Below are 19,751 nucleotides of genomic sequence, written 5' to 3' on the forward strand. Positions count from 1 at the left end.
AGTTTTAATTTTTGTGTTTGTATGTTATTTCTTCCTCTAATTTTTAACCGAAATCCCATTCATATAAATGATAAGAAAACTCCTGCATGGGGGGAAAAATGCCGTTGGAAGCAACAACAAAAACATAACAAAATTGTTATCTTGTATTATAATTCAGGAAAAAAATAGAGAAAACCTAATAATGATGAACTTGTTGGTGATAAATGTGGTAACAAAGACAAGTATTGCTCATATTATTGTTATATTTACTAAAATTTTATTTAAAAAAATTCAAGTTAACTGTTTCTATTAATAACTAGCTGGCCCGGTGTGCTTTGCTACACCCATAAGTGTTTGCGGCCCCCTTTTGACATGGTCCAAACTTGAAAATTTTATTATATTCATATTTTACTCTCAAATAACTTTCATCAGAATGCCATATTGTCCCGTTTGCTATAAATGCCCATTTGGTGCATAATTTTGGGGTGGGGTGGGGTGGTCGACTCCCTGGTAATTAACCCTATTCTACTCTCAAATACCTTTCGCTTGTGTCCCATCCCATCCCGCTCGGTGTACATGTCTATTTGGTGCACTTTTATAAAAGTTTCGTAGTCTACTCTCAAGTACCATTTATTAGAATTCCATATTGTCCGGATCAGTACACATGTAATTTTTGGGGTTGTGGCGGTAATGCTAATGTAATGTCCAATTGTTGTATCAAATTCGAACTCTATCCTTAAATACCTCTCATTTGATACTCATATTGCCCCAATCGGTAAGCATGTCCCTTTTGGTGGGTTTTGGGGTGGGGCGTCCTCCACGATTTTATGATCCCAAATTTTATACAAGTAACTATAAGGTGGCCTACAAAATTTCACTTAAATCAATGCACACCTCTCCGTGATCTGGCAATTTTGAAAGTTTGGGTTTTATTTTTTTTAATTTTTTATGTACGTATAATAATATAATTTATTGATTTATTGGGTTGCCCAAGAAGTAATTGCGGATTTTTTAAAAGAAAGTAAATGCATTTTTAATAAAGCTTAGAATGAACTTTAATCAAATATGCTTTTTTTCTAAAGCAAGCTAAAAGTAACAGCTGATAACTGACAGAAGAAAGAATGCAATAACAGAGTCACAAGCTGTGAAAAAATTTGTCAACGCCGACTATATGAAAAATGCGCAATTACTTTTTGGGCAAACCAATATTTTGTTGTTTATTCATTACTTTAGTTTTCGTTTGTTATTGATTTCTTTTTCTATTTGTAAATGTATTTTAGTTTTTTTAATTCAAGTTCATGTATTTTTGTCTTTACATTTTTATACCCTCCACCATAAGATGGGGGGTATACTAATTTCGTCATTCTGTTTGTAACTACTCGAAATATTCGTCTGAGACCCCATAAAGTATATATATTCTTGATCGTCGTGACATTTTATGTCGATCTAGCCATGTCCGTCCGTCTGTCCGTCCGTCCGTCCGTCCGTCCGTCCGTCCGTCCGTCCGTCTGTCTGTCGAAAGCACGCTAACTTCCGAAGGAGTAAAGCTAGCCGCTTGAAATTTTGCACAAATACTTCCTATTAGTGTAGGTCGGTTGGTATTGTAAATGGGCCATATCGGTCCATGTTTTGATATAGCTGCCATATAAACCGATCTTGGGTCTTGACTTCTTGAGCCTCTAGAGTGCGCAATTCTTATCCGATTGGAATGAAATTTTGCACGACGTGTTTTGTTATGATATCCAACAACTGCGCCAAGTATAGTTCAAATCGGTCCATAACCTGATATAGCTGCCATATAAACAGATCTTGGGTCTTGACTTCTTGAGCCTCAAGCGTGCGCAATTCTTATCCGATTAGAATGAAATTTTGCACGACGTGTTTTGTTATGACATCCAACAACTGTGCCAAGTATGGTTCAAATCGGTTCATAACCTGATATAGCTGCCATATAAACCGATCTTGGGTCTTGACTTCTTAAGCCTCTAGAGTGCGCAATTCTTATCCGATTGGAATGAAATTTTGCACGACGTGTTTTGTTACAATATCCAACAACTGTGCCAAGTATGGTTCAAATCGGTCCATAACCTGATATAGCTGCCATATAAACCGATCTTGGGTCTTGACTTCTTGAGCCTCTAGAGGGCGCAATTCTCATCCGAATGGAATGGAATTTCGCACGATGTGTTTTGTTATGATATCCAACAACTGTGCCAAGTATGGTTTAAATCGGTCCATAACCTGATATAGCTGCCATATAAACCGATCTTGGGTCTTGACTTCTTGAGCTTCTAGAGGGCACAATTCTTATCCGATTTGAATGAATTTTTGCACGAAGTATTTCGTTATGATATTCAACAACTGTGCCAAGTATGGTTGAAATCGGTCCATAACCTGATATAGCTGTCATATAAACACATCTGGGGATTTGACTTCTTGAGCTTCTAGAGGGCGCAATTCCTATCCGATTTGGCTGAAATTTTGCATGACGTATTTTATTTTTACTTTCAACAACTGTGTCAAATAAGGCTCAAATCGGTTCATAACCTGATATAGCTGCCATATAAACCGATCTGGGATCTTGACTTCTTGACCCCTAGAGATCGCAATTATTATCCGATATGCCTGACATTTTGTGCGACGGATCCTCTCATGACCATCAACAAACGTGTTTATTATGGTCTGAATCGGTCTATAGCCCGATACAGATCCCATATAAATCGTTCTCTCTATTTTACTTCGTGAGCCCCAATGGGCGCAAATCTTATACGAATTGGCTGAAATTTTACACAGGTCTCCAACATATAATTAAATTGTGGTCCGAACCGGACCATATCTTGATATCGTTTTAATAGCAGAGCAACTCTTTTCTTATATCCTTTTTTGCCTAAGAAGAGATGCCGGGAAAAGAACTCGACAAATACAATCCATGGTGGAGGGTATATAAGATTCGGCCCGGCCGAACTTAGCACGCTTTTACTTGTTTGGTTTGATTACTTCTAATTTCTTAGACTGTTGTAAGAAAGAGCAACATTTTTTGTTTTTCTTTATGATTACTTTTTATGTGTTTTTGTTTAATAGTTTTTATTTTTTATTATTTTGTATTACTTTTTATTATATATGTATATAATTATTTTCAATTTATTTAGTTTCTATTGTATTTTATTTTTATTCATTATTGTTTTTTAAGTTTTTTATTTGCTGTTAGACCTTTTAAAGTAAGTGAAATTTTGCTTTAGAATTTCACTTTCACTTGCAATCAATAGCGCAACAGGCGAAAGCAAATCTCGACTTGAGTTCAACATAAGCGCAAAAGCCTCTCAGCTATTGCCGCTGTTGAGGTATTATTCAATGATTACCAGCAAATTCACAAAGTTATTGAACTCTCATGGCATTTTATTACTGTTATATACATCTGTAGTTCTTGTTCTTATTGCTTGTCCCGAATTCACTCATTTAATATTTTCGCATGCTAAACCTCATGGGTGTACAAGTTTTTTGAACTCTCCTTGCCGAAATGAACTGCATTGAACTGAATTTCAATTCAGTTAGCATTTTGTGTTTATTTTCACAAGTGATACCGAGAGTCAGTAGAAGAGAAAAAAAAAACAATGCGGAATTATTTCATATGAGTATTTTTGGGATTTGACCTTGATATTTTTTTTTTGTTGTGATGCGAAAATGTTTGGACATGTGTCAATGACTTGCTGAACGAAGTCATAACGCTAACTGCCAACAAGGTACAATCATTTAGAGAGGGGTACCCCATAAGTAGGCCTATTAGTATGCTAAACAAAACTTATGAGATCATAAACTTGATTTTTGTATTTCGGCCAGAGAAATAAATCATTAAACTCTAAAATACATTTCCGTTTCGGAAATATTTCCAACACCCAACACATTATTGGCAAACATTAAAACTCTTATTAAAAAAAAAAAAAAAAAACACATAACACTGAAACCGGTGTTGAGCTGTTATGGGTATATTGACTTTCGATGCAAAGTGAGTGACACTGACAGTAGACGGAAATCAATGAACTTTTTCCCCCATTGAGAGATGATAGCTTTGGAGTCATTGTTTGCTGACCTTTCAAAAATAAGAGTAAAACCTATATGTGGGTATTTTCTGTTTTTTAATAAAAAAAAAATAATAATAAATAAATATAAAATTGAATCATAGTAGTTATTGAGATCACCGAACGCTTTATGGGTTTCAAGTTTATATTTCGTTGTCCCCCCTCGGCTAGAACCTTTTAAAGGGGAAGCAGTTTTTTGAAAAAAAAATCAAGTTTTGCTTCGGAAATATGTGGTGTTATAAAGTTCTTAAATAATTAAGTTGTGAATTAATGGTTTATGTATGGCCAATAAGAACAACAACATTAATAGCTTGAGCTCAGTAGCTGCTATGCTTTCATGGTTAATTATCTTAAAGTTGAACTTTTTGTAGCTGGTTTTGGGGTAAACGAACGTTAATGTTGCTTTTTGCTGGGCAAAAAAAGAAAAAAAAAACTCAAGGATATTTAAATTTAATTTTAATTTCAGCTCTAAAATGATGAGTTATAAGTCAGAAAATAGATTTTTTGGCACTATAAGAGACTATAATTAGAAATGAAGATCAAGATTTAAATGTTTGTTTTTTAGACAAATGATGATCAAATTATAATTTGTCTAAAACATGCAAAATAAGGCATAAGTAAGTGTTGATGGACTGACGCCATTGAAAAGATGGCTTGAGAAGAATTATTAGGAACAGATATTAAGCACTGTAAAATTTTATAGCCACATATTTCAACAAATATTTTCTGTGTATCGTTTTTTTTTTATTTTTTTAAAGAAGAAGCATTTTAGGAACATGTTTCTTTTTTTTTCTTAATCATACTCGAAGGGTCATCATTTGTTTTCAAGACTGCTGGGCGAGCCATTACATTTCCATAGTGTATAATAAGAACATAACGACGTATTTACCTTTGTACTGATTTTTTTGCTACTCAAAGTTTTCATTACAAGTCTAGTCGAGAGACCATTGTTATACCCACCACCATAGGATGGGGATATACTAACCTAGTTTTTTCTTAGACTGCTTTTCATATAACAATTTTTTTTTATTTTCAAATATTTCGTCGCCTGTGCTGCTCCGATTTCCTACTATCTATTAACAGTTTTTGCCATATTACATAACCTTTTTTAAAGTTTCGTCGAATCACTTAAAATTTATGTAATTTTTTTTTTTAAATATTTTCATAATTTTTTTTTTATATTTTTAAAAATGTAGTTGTTTTTAACAATTAAATAAACAAATTGTTTTCAATTTAAAATTTTTAATTTTTTAGTTTAAATAATTTTTTTTTATAATATATTTTTTTTATTTATTTATTCTTTTTTTTTAAATTTGGATTTAAGGTACTTTTTATACCCACCACCATAGGATGGGGGTATACCAATCTAGTCATTCCGTTTGTAACACCTCGAAATATTCGTCTAAGACCTAAAGTATATATAATCTGACGACAATCTCCGTCGACAGACGGTCAATAACGGTCGAACCCGTTAAGCTAACCGCTAAAACATTTTGCACAGATACTTAATATTGATGTGGGGATTGCAAAAGGGCCAGATGGGTTCAGATTTAGTTATAATAGTTCCTATATAAACCGATCTCCCTATTTGACGACTTAAGTCCTTACAGGCCGCAATTTTTATCCGATTTGGGCATTTCGTATGTAGTCTTCTGTTAAGACTTTCAACAACTGTGCCATTTACGGTCCGAATCGGTCCATAACCTGATGTAGCTCCCCTATAAACAGATCTCTCGATTTGACTTATTGAGCCCCTAGATTTGTCCAATTTGGCTGAAATTTTGCATGCGGTGTTCTGTTATGACTTCCAACAACTGTACCAAGTGCGGTTCAAATCGGTCTATAACCAGATATAGCTCTCATGTAAACCGGTCTGTCGATCTTAAATTTATTTTGTATACATTTTTAGCAGAATTCATGGTGGTGGGTTGCCAAGATTCGGCCCGACCGAACTTAGCACGCTTTTATTTGTTATATATCTTTTTTGTGATTTATCGACAATAAATTTAAACTTTTAAAAATTTCTTTTTTTCATTTTTTATTTCAGTACACTTTTATATCCACTTTTCTACAACCTTATATCCCTGTATAATATTTTGATGAGCTCTTATTTAAGATTAGATAAAATCTTACATATAAGGTGATTCGTAAAAAACCTTGCGCACAAGATGATTTAAAAAAATTTCACAAAAATTTAATTTTAAAATGTTTTGAGCGCGACCTTTTTCAATATTTAAATGGAATACATTTTATTTTAGTCATAAAAAAAAGTTCATTCATCCGTGCAACAAGAATTCATCCGTGCAACAACAATTTTTGATAAAAAAAAAATACATACATACATTTCCATAATCATCTATAACGACCTGTTACCAATTCATCTATATATAGACCCATCCATGCTCAGGCTGCTCGAAGGACCTTTTTTTAATTCGAAATTTTTGTTTTGCTCACATATTCCGATACTGTGCTGTATTAACGGTTTTTGCCATATGACAAAAACTTTTTAAAAGTCTAGTCGAATGTTTTTAAGTTTTTTATATTTTTTTTTTAAATTTTTAAATGTTTAAATTTCGAAAATCATTTTTTTCGTTCTAAATTTTTTTTTTGAATTTAAATAAATTTGTTTTAAAAGGTTTTGTTTGCTATGAAACAAATTTTTTTTATTTATTTTTTTTTTTAATTTAAATTTTTTATCTTTTTTAATTAAATTTGTTTTTTTTTTAATTAAATATATTTTTATAATCAGCTATAACGACTTATTATTATTATTTTACCTATAAGTAGACAGATCCATTCTCAGGCTTTTCAAAGGGCTACTTTTGTTTTTATTTTTCTTGTATGTTTTTTATTTAACGAATTTTTTATTCGCCTATTGCGATACTGGGCTATATCAACTTCTTACTATCTAGCAAACGTCTTTGCCGTATATATATTTTTTTAAGTCTAATCGAATGACTTATTTAAAAATATTTTTAAATTTTTTTAAGTTTTTTGATTTTCCATATTTTTTTAAGAATTTTTAAAGTTTTAATTTTTTTTACATTTATGAAACTTATTTTTTTTAACTTTAATATTATTTTTAGCTTTTAATTTACTTTTTAAGTTCTTTCCAATTTTTTTTTAATTTTTATATTTTAATTTTGTTAATTTTGTTTTAAATTTTCTGTATATTTTTTTTAAATTTTCTGTTAAAAGATTTTATTTATTATTAAATTAAATTTGCTGACTTTGCTTGCTATACTATTCTTAGAAAGCCCTTAACAATGGTCTAAAGCCGGACAATATCCTGCAATGGAATCTCAGCTAAATTAAATTTAATATTTTTTGTGTAAATTTTTAATTTATTTTTTTTTTAAATATAATTTTCTTTTCAAAATTAATTTTTTTTTAAATCTAAAACTTTATGTATTTTTATTTCAATGCGCTTTCATGTGCACATATCTTCATCATCAGCTATAACGAGCTGTTTTCATTTCACCTGTATGCAGTCCCACCCATTTTTTAATGTTCTCTTAAGGTCTAGTACAAGTGCCGTAAATGCTTTCTGCTTGATTGCTCAAAATGTTAGTTTTGCTATCATTTTATATACACATATTTCGATGATAGGCCATATGGACCTCTTTTTCATACATATATCAATTTTTTTCCAGGCGTATCTTTATGTGTAATCGAAGGACCATTATTACTTTTAAGGCTGCTCGAAGGACCATTAAAACAAAAAAAACATTTAAATAAATGTACTAAAAATTTGTATCTGAATATTTCGAATCTAAACTATACGACCACCACCGGCCACCGTAGTGCAGAGGTTAGCATATCCGCCTATGACGTTGAACGATCTTAATACCTACCTTAAGGAGTTTAACCCTCGCCGAAAAAGTAGTTATTAAGATCGTTCACTGTGGAAAGGTTTCACAATACATTGTTTCCATATTGTAGAAATCTTATAAAAAGCTTTTTTTTTTCAATAAAAAGACATATAGGCAACACTCTTATCATATGTCTTACCACCAGCATTATTTTGGTAAAATATGTTGTTTGCGTAGTGTTACCACGAAAAATAAAATTTAAAGAGTTATATTTGCCAACAAATGTTATTCATTTAAAAGAAAATGTAGCGCGAATGCGACGAAAATGCTTTTTTTTATCATGTTGGCCCAAGTTGAAAAACGTTTCGTTTCCACGCTTTTAATGAATGCCAAATTTCCACTCAATAAAGATCTTAGTATCACAAATGAAATTGTTTTCACAGATTTTTTCCACTATTTATTGAATTTTTCTTTCATATGGAGCTTTACTGAGAAAACTAAAGTTAATACCCACTTTAATGCTGGCGACACTTGTTAAGTAGTATGCCATGTGAAAATTTATCCCCGAAGAGGCGTCGCATTGCGACATGGCGTTCGGACTCGGTCATAAAGCTTAAACTTGAATTGGGCAGCGCTTTGTGATATGTACGACGTCTGCCCCTGTTCCTTAATGGAATGTTCATGGGTTAATTTGACTACACAGCATGGCTCACATCGCTGTGTAGACATAAGTCGTATTTGTGGCTGTGGTCAAAATTAAAATGTATGCCAAACTCTAAGAAGTTTTACCCAAGAAATTATGGGTCTAAAATCAATCAAAATCAGAATTTATCTTAGATTACGATTTTGATAAACGTGTGGTAAGAATTGGTTTTTCCTTTCTCGGTTTTTAGAGATCTAGTTTTAGAACCATAAGTACTGACGGCAGCTCGAAGTACCATTTTTTTATATTTTTATATTTGAATTTTATATCCACACAGACTATATCGGGCTACGTATGCAATTTTTTCATTTTTCTTCTCTTAGTCAAAGGATCACAATTGCCTTCTAAGTTTGCTCGAAGGGCCATAGAACCTTCCCTAACCTACTGCGTACCAAATCAAAGGTTTTGCCAAACTTAATTTTGTTTAACAGGTCAGCCTGGGCCAAACTTAAAAATTTTTCGTTTGACAAAAAGCTATTTGAAATCCTTAAGAAATTCTCAAATGTTCTGGAAGAATCCTCATCCGGGAAAGTAGTTATATTACAATGCGAATGTGGGCTATATGTGAAATCATATGGTCTATGATTGATTGTACCACCTCTAAAGCTCAATTTCTTCCCAAACTCTCCATAGAGGACACACACAGAAGATTTTTTTTAATGATGAATTTTCCCCCTCCCCCAATTTTATAGAGCATTTTAGGGATTATTTGTTATGCCAAGTTGATTGAATGTTCTGTCAAAGCTTAACATATTCTCGAGAATTCTTACCAATATTTAGTTCGGGTTCTCCCTTCATCGAACTAGCCACTGTTGTATCCATAACGGGATATGATTTTATATAATCCGGTGTTTGAGGCCTGGAATCAGCTGCCACCACCATAACAGATTGACCATTCGATGTGGTTGTACTGAGATGGGGATGAAGATGATGCGATTGTGGCAGTTGTTGTTGTTGATGATGCGACGAGGGTGGTTGAGCAGGAGGAGGAGGAGCATGATGATGATGGTATATGGAAGTAGTGCTATTATTGGGGTTGTTGTTGTTGTGATGATGCAGGGCAATGACCTGCTGCTGTTGGGGATGATATGTTGCTGAATTATTATTGGTGGCAACAAAATTATCATATGGATTCAAATGATGGGCCAACAGTTGTGAGTTACTACTGTTGCTATTGCTTTCTGTGGTGGATACAATGTTGTTACCATTGCCGCTAGTGTTGTGATGGTAGTTGGAAGTAGTATTAATACTAGAGCAGTGTTGTTGTTGTTGTTGCAAAACTTGGGATAATATTAAGGAATTGGTAGAGGGATTTTGTTGTTTAAGCAAGGGATTATTGTAAATCACTGAGGGAATTTGTTGTTGGGACGAGGACATAGAGGATGATGAGGAACATGGGGGTGAAGGTGAAAGTTTAATGTGGGTTATAAGATTGGTGGAAGTATTTGAGCTGGCTGCCGAAGAGTTGCCAGCACCTGTGGGCACAGTATCCATGTCTGTGACAGGTGCTGTTGATGCTGCTGCTACCGCCGCTGATGGCATGGTGGATCTGGCATATAAAATGCTGCTGGAGGATTGTGAGGGAGCATTAAACTCCTGCTTCAGATTTGTGGGATATACCACACCGTTTGGTGTTGAATCCTCCACAACTGAGTTATTGCCGCCCATTAGTTTAGTGTTTTGATAGTAAGCCGATACACTGGTATTTGGAGGTAATTTCAAAGCATTCTCCAAATGCGAACGTCCCATAATCACTTGGGGTCCCGGTGTGGTAGATGAGGCGGCCGAAGCCTCTACCGTATGATTATTGTTATTAGAGGAAGTAAGCGAGTGTCGCGAATGTTCTAGGGTTTGTGGGTTGGGTGTTTGCGTTTGTTGTTGTTGTGGTTGCTGTGACATATGACAGATGACCGAAATTTTGGCACTTGTTGAAGGCGCTTCGGCTCCTACAACTACACTACTACTGGAAGGATGACAGTCCGAACTGTCAGCTGACATAACCATTTTCATGTTTTGTATTTTCAATGGGTGTTTAATTTTAAAAAATAAAAATAAATATATTTTCTTTTTATAAACACAAATTCGTTTTTATTTTATGTATTCAACATATAAATTTCCATTTTTTCTGTATATTCTTTTAACTTGGGTTTATTTTTCATCACTTTTATTTTTCAGCTCATTTATTTTATTTTCTATTGGGATTTTTCTTATGGTTCTCACATTGTATTTTTTTTTTTTTTTTGAATTCAATTGATTCCTTATTTGTTAAATTCAATTGATAGATTTTTTTTGTTAAATTTTTTATAATATCCACTTTCACATTTTATTGTTTTTTTTTTATAAAATCTTGTGTTTATTGTGGTTCTGTTTCACTTTTATTTTGTTTTGGTTTATTTTTTCTTATTTGGATTGACTTTTTTGCTTGGGTGTATTTATTACGTATCCGTATGCCGTAAAAAACGATCTGCACGTTGCGAAGCGCCGCTTGTCAATGAAAGGAAAATCAACGTTTACGTTGGATCTTGTTCGTTTTCGTTGGACAGGCTGGAACAAACAATAACACATACTCCGCCGCGCGCGACTACAAGCAAACAACGCTACTAAACTTTGTCTACGCCGACATGCCGAAAAAACCCCCTTGTGGTGTGGTATGATGTGAGCGAGTGAGCGACCGTGCTGAGCGTGAGAGCGACTCCGAGAAACTCTCTGGTTCAAATGGTGTATATATTTTTGGTCTTTACGTTTGCGAGTTCCTGCCTGTTGAACTCACGTGCTCTTGAAAATTTTTTCTTGGCCGCTGTTTTGTATGGTTGTGGGGCACATTTGTTTTCGAATTGATGTATTACCACCACAATGTTTTACTCGCACACTCGCTACGCCGAGAGTGTGTGGGGAGTATTGGCTATGATATACAGCAGCAGCGGCGGCGGTGTTAAAGACGACGGCCTCTTGCCTTGCCTTGCTTGCGCTTAGTCATTGTCAATGTTATGTTTGCATTCATATTGTTGTTGTGATCAAGAAGTGTTTTGTCTCTCGCTCTCTCTCGCTCATTTCTTTGGTTAGCTCTCTATGAGTGTGGATAACAGCAAGAGCCTTTTTTTCTCAGCCTAACTTGTGGCTGAAATAGTTTTTTCTTCTTATTACTTAACCCCAAGAGTGTGTGTGGAATAAATACCATGCCATTCAGGGCTATCGACTTGTGGTGTTCATTGCTCCGCAGATAAAATGGTTGTGTGTTGTTTTCGTGGGTGAGCCTTTTTTGTTTTGTGTGTGTGTGTGTAGCATTTGTCTGTCTGTTGATTTAACATAGAGAATTTTCAATTGCTCAGCCTTAAAAACACGTGTGTGTTTGCCCAAAAAACTATGAATTCAAAAATGTTTAGTCCCCCTCCCACAACTTTTTTCTCGACTCAAGTATCGGGGTGAGTGCTCTTTTCGGTGAGTTATAGAGGTTCAAGATGGTGGTGGTGTGTTTGGGGCATTTTTGTTGGTATATTTATTTGTTTATTGTTGGTGTTGTGTCAGATAGTAGTAGAGGGTCTTGCAGCCTGTAACTTTCTCTATGTTGTCCTAGGTTGTTGTTATTACACACATGCACAACTTTCACAAACACACACATCCAGCCACACAATGGCAGTGCATTGTTTGTTGTTGTGTATTAGTATAAGGTACTGCTGCTGCTACACTTTGACTCTCATTTGGTTGTCATTGCACTACCATCACCAATTCCTCCCCCTTGTAGCGTTTCTTCTTAGCTCTCCCCTTGACATTGAGATAACGAAGCAAAAGATGCATTCACTGTTGATTTCCGTTGAGGCTGTATCTGTAGATGGATGGACGTAATGCGCTCTGCTCTTAATGTCATTGGCTTGGCATTTCTTTTAGTTTCAATTTCGATACAATTTTGCATCAGTCTGCCAGCCAGCCTTAAATGGGGGAATTGACTGACTAACTTACAATGGCTGTGACTGTTTATCTCTCAGTTCTCCTACTCACTTTACATATGGCAATTGTTAAGTGTATTAATAACCTTTATTAATGGGTTTTTATGGTAATGTTAATGATGATGATGATAATGATTGTTGTTCTGGCTAGTTTTAGGTTAATAAACTGCTTGTTATTGCCCTTCAAATGTATTTATTTATTTATACTTGCTGGGCTTGATCCGTTTTTAATTATATTATTACATTATGTTATATACTAATCGAGTAGAGAGGGCATTGATCTCACATGAGGTGAAATTTATATGCCATAGATAAAAATTGATGCTTAATAAAGTTTATGATTTTGATTTCTTAATTATTGGCCTCGATAAAACAGACATTGACTTTTGAAGCGATTGAAGGTTTTTGCGAAAACCTGGTATGGAAAGGTATTAAATAGGCATGAACTGGTAAAAACTTAGCTTTGTTTAAGGCTTTTTTCTCTTTTCTTGATGAAAGCCTGTTTAATTTTATTTTTAAAATGAAACACCGAAGACGTCTACGCAACGCGGGCAACTTCAAGTGTAACAAAAACGGCAGCCAGGAATGAATATCGCGCCTGCGCTTCGCTGGTCAAGCGCCTAATTCGCAGAGATAAGAGAATATATTTTAATATGCTAGCAGAACAAACCGAAAATGCAGCTAATATTGAAAACATGCGTGGTGTTTGCGGGTCAATAAAACAAATGAGCGGCAACAATATAAGGTGAAGGGCAATAATAAAAGATTAGAACGATGGTGCGAATTTTTCAGTTTCGAAGGACCAGCAAACGAGGAGGTAAGCTTCGACGCTCTTAATCCCATAATACGCCGAAACCCACGCAAGGATATATCTACAGCCCCACCCACCTGCGAAGAAATTGAAGCCGTTCCGGTCTCACTCAAAAATGGTAAATCCGGTCCTGACAATGTACCTGCCGAACTGTTGCGGTATGGAGCATATCCCATTCCTCAATCAATCACTCCAATCATCACAAAGGCCTGGAATACAAGTGTTATTCCCTCAGAATGGAAAAAGGGAATCATGGTCATTACTCCAAAGAGGGGTGACCACACCCAGTGTAAACACTGGAAAGGGATAACTCTGCTGAACGCTGCCTGCACTTGACAGCATATTTGCAGACTTCGAGCGTGCTTTTGACACAGTTGCGCGAAGCTCTATGTCGAATACGCTATTGAATAAGGGCATTCCAGAAATGATCGTGACGCTAATCAGGGAACTGTATAGGAATGACGTTTCATTCAATGCTGAGGCACCCGATGACATTCGCTGGGGTATAAACGACTTCCTTGGCACCATCGACTACGCGAATGATGCTGCCTCTTTGCGCATTGCTTTGAACACAAAAAAAGCACTGGAATGAGAACTCGGCCAAAGTAAGCCTGAAAACAAACATAGCTGATACCAAATTGATGCGGATAGTAACAACAAATCTGATACCTCTCACTATAAACGGCCATGTCATTAAAGATGTTGATAACTTTTCGCATCGGAAGCAGACGCATCAACAAGGGTAGAAGCCCCTTTTTTAAACTCAACAACGTTTGGAGATGCAGTGACATCTCACATAACACAAAATCTTCACCAGCAATGTGAAATCCATTTTATTATATGGCTGTACAACTTAAGGCTTGCCACAAGCGACTACCCGCAAAATCCAAGTTTTTATAAATCGCTGCCTACAACAGATACTTCGAATATTCTGGCCATACCGTATTTCAAATAAAGAACTGCAATGAGAACAAAAACTTCCCCTGTCGATGTAGAAATCCGGAAGATAAAATGGCCTTGTTGGGCCATATGCTACGCCGACCGCGCGATGATAAAGCTAGAAAGGGGGACGCCCAAGAAACACATGAATCCGCTGTACGAAAAGAGAGTTAGAATCAACCCATATATCGAGAAATCGAGCCAAAGCTTTGGCCAACAACAGAGCTAGGTGGAGAGAGCTTGTTTGAAGCCATATCCATGGTGGAAGGGAAGGGAACTTAGCACGCTTTTACTTGTTTTTGATTTGATTTAATGCTATAGTAGACGAACCGAGCCCGCTCTGCAGCGCCTTTTTATACCCTCCACCATAAGATGGGGGGTATACTAATTTCGTCATTCTGTTTGTAACTACTCGAAATATTCGTCTGAGACCCCATAAAGTATATATATTCTTGATCGTCGCGACATTCTATGTCGATCTAGCCATGTCCGTCCGTCTGTCCGTCCGTCCGTCCGTCCGTCTGTCTGTCGAAAGCACGCTAACTTCCGAAGGAGTAAAGCTAGCCGCTTGAAATTTTGCACAAATACTTCTTATTAGTGTAGGTCGGTTGGTATTGTAAATGGGCCATATCGGTCCATGTTTTGATATAGCTGCCATATAAACCGATCTTGGGTCTTGACTTCTTGAGCCTCTAGAGTGCGCAGTTCTTATCCGATTGAAATGAAATTTTGCATGACGTGTTTTGCTATGATATCCAACAACTGAGCCAAATATGGTTCAAATCGGTCCATAACCTGATGTAGCTGCCATATAAACCGATCTTGGGTCTTGACTTCTTGAGCCTCAAGCGTGCGCAATTCTTATCCGATCAGAAAGAAATTTTGCACGACGTGTTTTGTTATGATATCCAACAACTGTGCCAAATATGATTCAAATCGGTCCATAACCTGATATAGCTGCCATATAAACCGATCTTGGGTCTTGACTTCTTGAGCCTCTAGAGTGCGCAATTCTTATCCGATTGGGATGAAATTTTGCACGACGTGTTTTGCTATTATATCCAACAACTGTGCCAAGTATGGTTTAAATCGGTCTATAACCTGATATAGCTGCCATATAAACCGATCTTGGGTCTTGACTTCTTGAGCCTCTAGAGTGCGCAATTCTTATCCGATTGAAATGAATTTTTGCACGAAGTATTTCGTTATGATATCCAACAACTGTGCCAAGTATGGTTGAAATCTGCTGCCATATAAACAGATCTGGGGATTTGACTTCTTTAGCTTCTAGAGGGCGCAATTCCTATCCGATTTGGCTGAAATTTTGCATGACGTATTTTATTTTTACTTTCAACAACTGTGTCAAATAAGGTTCAAATCGGTTCATAACCTGATATAGCTGCCATATAAACCGATCTGGGATCTTGACTTCTTGACCCTTAGAGGTCGCAATTATTATCCGATATGCCTGAAATTTTGTACGACGGTTCCTCTCATGACCATCAACAAACGTGTTTATTATGTTCTGAATCGGTCTATAGCCCGATACAGATCCCATATAAATCGTTCTCTCTATTGTACTTCGTGAGCCCCAATGGGCGCAATTCTTATACGAATTGGCTGAAATTTTACACAGGTCTCCAACATATAATTTAATTGTGGTCCGAACCGGACCATATCTTGATATCGTTTTAATAGCATAGCAACTCTTTTCTTATATCCTTTTTTGCCTAAGAAGAGATGCCGGGAAAAGAAGTCGACAAATGCGATCCATGGTGGAGGGTATATAAGATTCGGCCCGGCCGAACTTAGCACGCTTTTACTTGTTTTATTTAAGACCTATACTGGAAGTCCTGTTTTGGTAGAGTCTTAAGTTGGAGATATTTCGCCCAGAATGTGGATATCGAATTCGTGCCATTGAAGCGCAGAGGTAGGCAAGTCAGCCAATGATGCTAAAGGCGTGGATTCATATACTGGCGAGAAAATTGGAAAAATCCTAAGTGGTGGTTATCCCCTCCTAATGTTGGCGATATTTGTGAGGTACTATGCCATGCATAAAAATCATGTAGAAACTTCTCTTCTTAGAGGTGTCGCACTGCGGGACGCCGTTGGGACTCGGCCGCAAAAAGGAGGTTCTTTATCATTGAGCCTAAACTTGAATCGGACAGCACTTATTGATATGTGAGAAGTTTGCCCCAGTTATTTAATGAAATGTTAGTGGGAAAATTGTTTCTCTACTCCCTTATAGCTTTCATTGGACTCCTATGTTATAATGGGTAAATAGGTCCGGTTTGGGGTGTATTTTAGGAGTGAGGTGGCCAACCAGATACTAGGCCCTTAAAGTAAATATTAGCTTCGTGCTATAGTTTAAAATACTTTTTTTTTCAGCCACATTTTACCACAGTAGGTAAATAATTCCTGTTTCATTTGAGACCCATTTTGTCGTGATTGTTCTTTATATCCATTTGACGGGTAGTGCTTTTTGGGGTGGGATGGTATCTCTTATTCCAATTGTTCCGATCGGCCCACTTTTGATTTTAGTTAAGGGGAGGGTGCGCCACCCTTCTGATATTAAAAAATTATAAAGCCTATGTTTCCTTCCAGACCAACATAAACAATCTATGAAAATTTCGAAAAAATCAGTTCTGCCGTTATTAAGTCTCTATGGAAGAAACAAACAAGCCGAGTCCCATATAGCCATGAATGGCTAATATGCCCTTTTGGGTCGTTTTTGAGAGGGTGGGGTGACCCCCTAAACTTCGACCTGATTTTGTATGCCAGATTAGTAATCTACTCCCCAATACCTTTAATTTGAGCCCCATATCGATATAAACGTTCAATTGCTCTGCTTGGAGGAGTTGTGGGGTTAAGGCGACTTCCTGAGTACTTGGAGCCAAATTTTTCATACTATATTGGTATTCGGTCCACTTTTGATTTTAAGTGGTGTTTTTAGGATAAGAGGGAGGGTTCGCCCCGCCCTTCCGAAATCAAACAATTATAAAGCCTATGTTTCTTTTCAAACCAACCTACACAATCTGTGAAAATTTCAAGGTAATCGGTTCAGCCGTTTCTGAGTCTACACGGAACAAACAAACAAATACAAACTTATTTATGTATATATTGATTATGTTATTTATTTTTTTATTTTGTATTATTTTTTTAATTTATTTTAGTTTTTTTATTGTATTTTTATATTGAATGCATTTAAAATTTATTTCAAAACTTTATTACAAAATTGTTATGAAGAACTATATTAAATTCTCAATTAATTTAAATTCAATTTACATATTTATTATTTTTTGATTCAAAAACATTTTCTTGAATTTGCTTGCCCAAATGGATCTTTCTTTAGAGAATTCAAATATGTTTTTGGCATAACCCCCAAAATACATAAACCCATCCATGTTACTCGTAACATTTCCCATTTTAAATTATTTCCACTTCCTTATTGATTGAATGCATTTTTTTTTTGAGAACTATACTCAAAAGGGAACCCTGATACTAAATTGCGGCAATGAATGACATGATAAGAAGGAGTAGTGTGGTGACGAAAACATTGAAAATATATATATTGTCGTATGTACATACATACATACAATACATATATACTCGTATATCACGAAACGAGTGCAAATACCAAAACACAAAAATCAGACAATCAGGAAAAAGGCAGACAGCGTTTTTAAGTCCCTGCAACGTCGTCGTACCCTGCAGACCCTGCAGTCTTTGTCGTCCATTTTCATACCATACATACTATATACCAAGAATTGCATTTCATTGCAATGCAATGCAACGAAAGGTCAATGGTATGAAGCCAAGTTCAGTGGAGTATAATTTTGTATTTCGCACAGATACTTTTACACAAATTAAAAAGGCAGGGGGGGTAGGGTTAGGCGGCGGACGCCAGCCAACCGAATTCTGAGTGTCAGTGGCCAGTGTTTTGCGGCACTGGCCGCCGTTGCTGCCGCCACCACTGATCGTTGTATGATGCAGTATGGGAAAAACGTGTATATTATTTGTTTTTGCTTTTCTGAGAGTTAGCATTTAAGTGAGAGAGAGAGAGAGAGAGAGAGTGTTTGTGTGGGTTTCCTTACACATCGCCGTATCTTTTTTCAGTTCTTCGATGTAATTTTTTGTGTTTGTTGTTGTGTTGTGAGTAACTTAACATTGCTCGATTGCAACATATTTATTTTTTTCACCAAACCCGCTGCGCCGTGGTTGTGTTATGGGGCAAAAAGATGAATAAACTTTTGGCAAACCAAAAAAAAAAAAACATACAAAACAGTTTCACTTTAAAGTCGAGTTCATAAACCTTGTAACAAAACAAAAAAAAACGAAAAAAGCAAAGGAATTTAAAAAAAAAAATTAAAAGAAAATACAAAGAAGTCATTTAAACCCCTATATAATAAACTTTCGCGTTTTTGATTTCAAAAAAATAAAAAAAAATCCAAAAACAATAATAGACATAAAATCAACCACATATAAACACCTGTAATGTAAATAATACCGGCTTTTTGCAATGCACCACCATCAAACAGCTCATTGCATTGCATTCAATTATTTGTTTAGGCCATATGTTTGTACATTTCACATGAAACTATTTTTTTGGGTTTTCTTGTTTTTTTTTTGGTTTTCAAAGAAATGCATAAATAAGTTTTATGTTTTGCTATTAAGTTACGTTCAATGGTAATAATGAAAAATAGTTTGCAACAACTTTTTTAAAAATTGTGGCTAATGCAAAGATACTCGCACTGGAGAAAAGAAAACATGTCAAGGCAACAAGGAAAAACAAGAAAAATGCAACTTTAAGAAAATAAAATTTAAAAAAAAAATTTAAAATCAAAATGAAATAAAATTATAATAATAAAGAAATCTATTAGAAAATAAATAAAAATATTATAAAACAAGTAAAAACGTGTCAGGTTCGGCCTTGCAGAACTTTGGATACCCACCACCAAGGATATAATAAGTATCCTTTTTTTATAACACCACTACTATATCCATAGTTATATCTAAATAGGGGCTGGCCTCGATCATATTTTATTCAGGTCCCGAGAACAAGTAACAGTTCCAGCAAAGCCAGGCAGTAAAAGCAGCTTTTAATGGGATAAATTAGAAGATCAGTTTATCTATATGGTCTGATTTGATGTATCGTCGAATGTCGGGAGATTTAAAACAACTCACTATTTCAAAATTCAACAAAATCGGGTAATAAATGCAGCTTTAATGAGTTTCAGACCGTATGGCAGCTAAATCCAAATATAGTTCGATCTGAACCATACTTAGGTCAGATGTCGGGAGGCTTAAAACCCCTCACTGTTTTTAATTTCAGCGAAATCGAGTAATATATAAAGCTTTTATGGCAGCTATATACAAATATATTCCGATCTAAACCATACTTAGGTCAATAAAATAAAATAAAATAAAATAAAATAAAATAAAATAAAATAAAATAAAATAAAATAAAATAAAATAAAATAAAATAAA

General features: G+C 35.4%; 1 protein-coding gene across 6 annotated transcripts in view; it reads right to left on the reverse strand.

The window, feature by feature from the left end:
* Nucleotides 1-19,751, reverse strand: part of LOC106090298 (ecdysone-induced protein 75B, isoforms C/D) — a 456,620-nt gene that overhangs the window by 113,556 nt on the left and 323,313 nt on the right. The window contains exon 1 of one of the 6 annotated variants that reach the window (XM_059361200.1): nucleotides 9,341-10,806. The exons of the other annotated variants lie outside the window; for them this stretch is intronic. Coding sequence (XP_059217183.1) covers nucleotides 9,341-10,580 — 1,240 coding nt within the window. The 5' untranslated portion in view covers nucleotides 10,581-10,806. Of the gene's footprint in view, nucleotides 1-9,340; nucleotides 10,807-19,751 lie in introns of those variants that run through there. 6 annotated transcript variants of the gene reach the window in all.

This window comes from Stomoxys calcitrans, chromosome 1, assembly GCF_963082655.1.
Source record: "Stomoxys calcitrans chromosome 1, idStoCalc2.1, whole genome shotgun sequence".
In the NCBI taxonomy this organism is placed as follows: Eukaryota; Metazoa; Arthropoda; class Insecta; order Diptera; family Muscidae; genus Stomoxys; species Stomoxys calcitrans.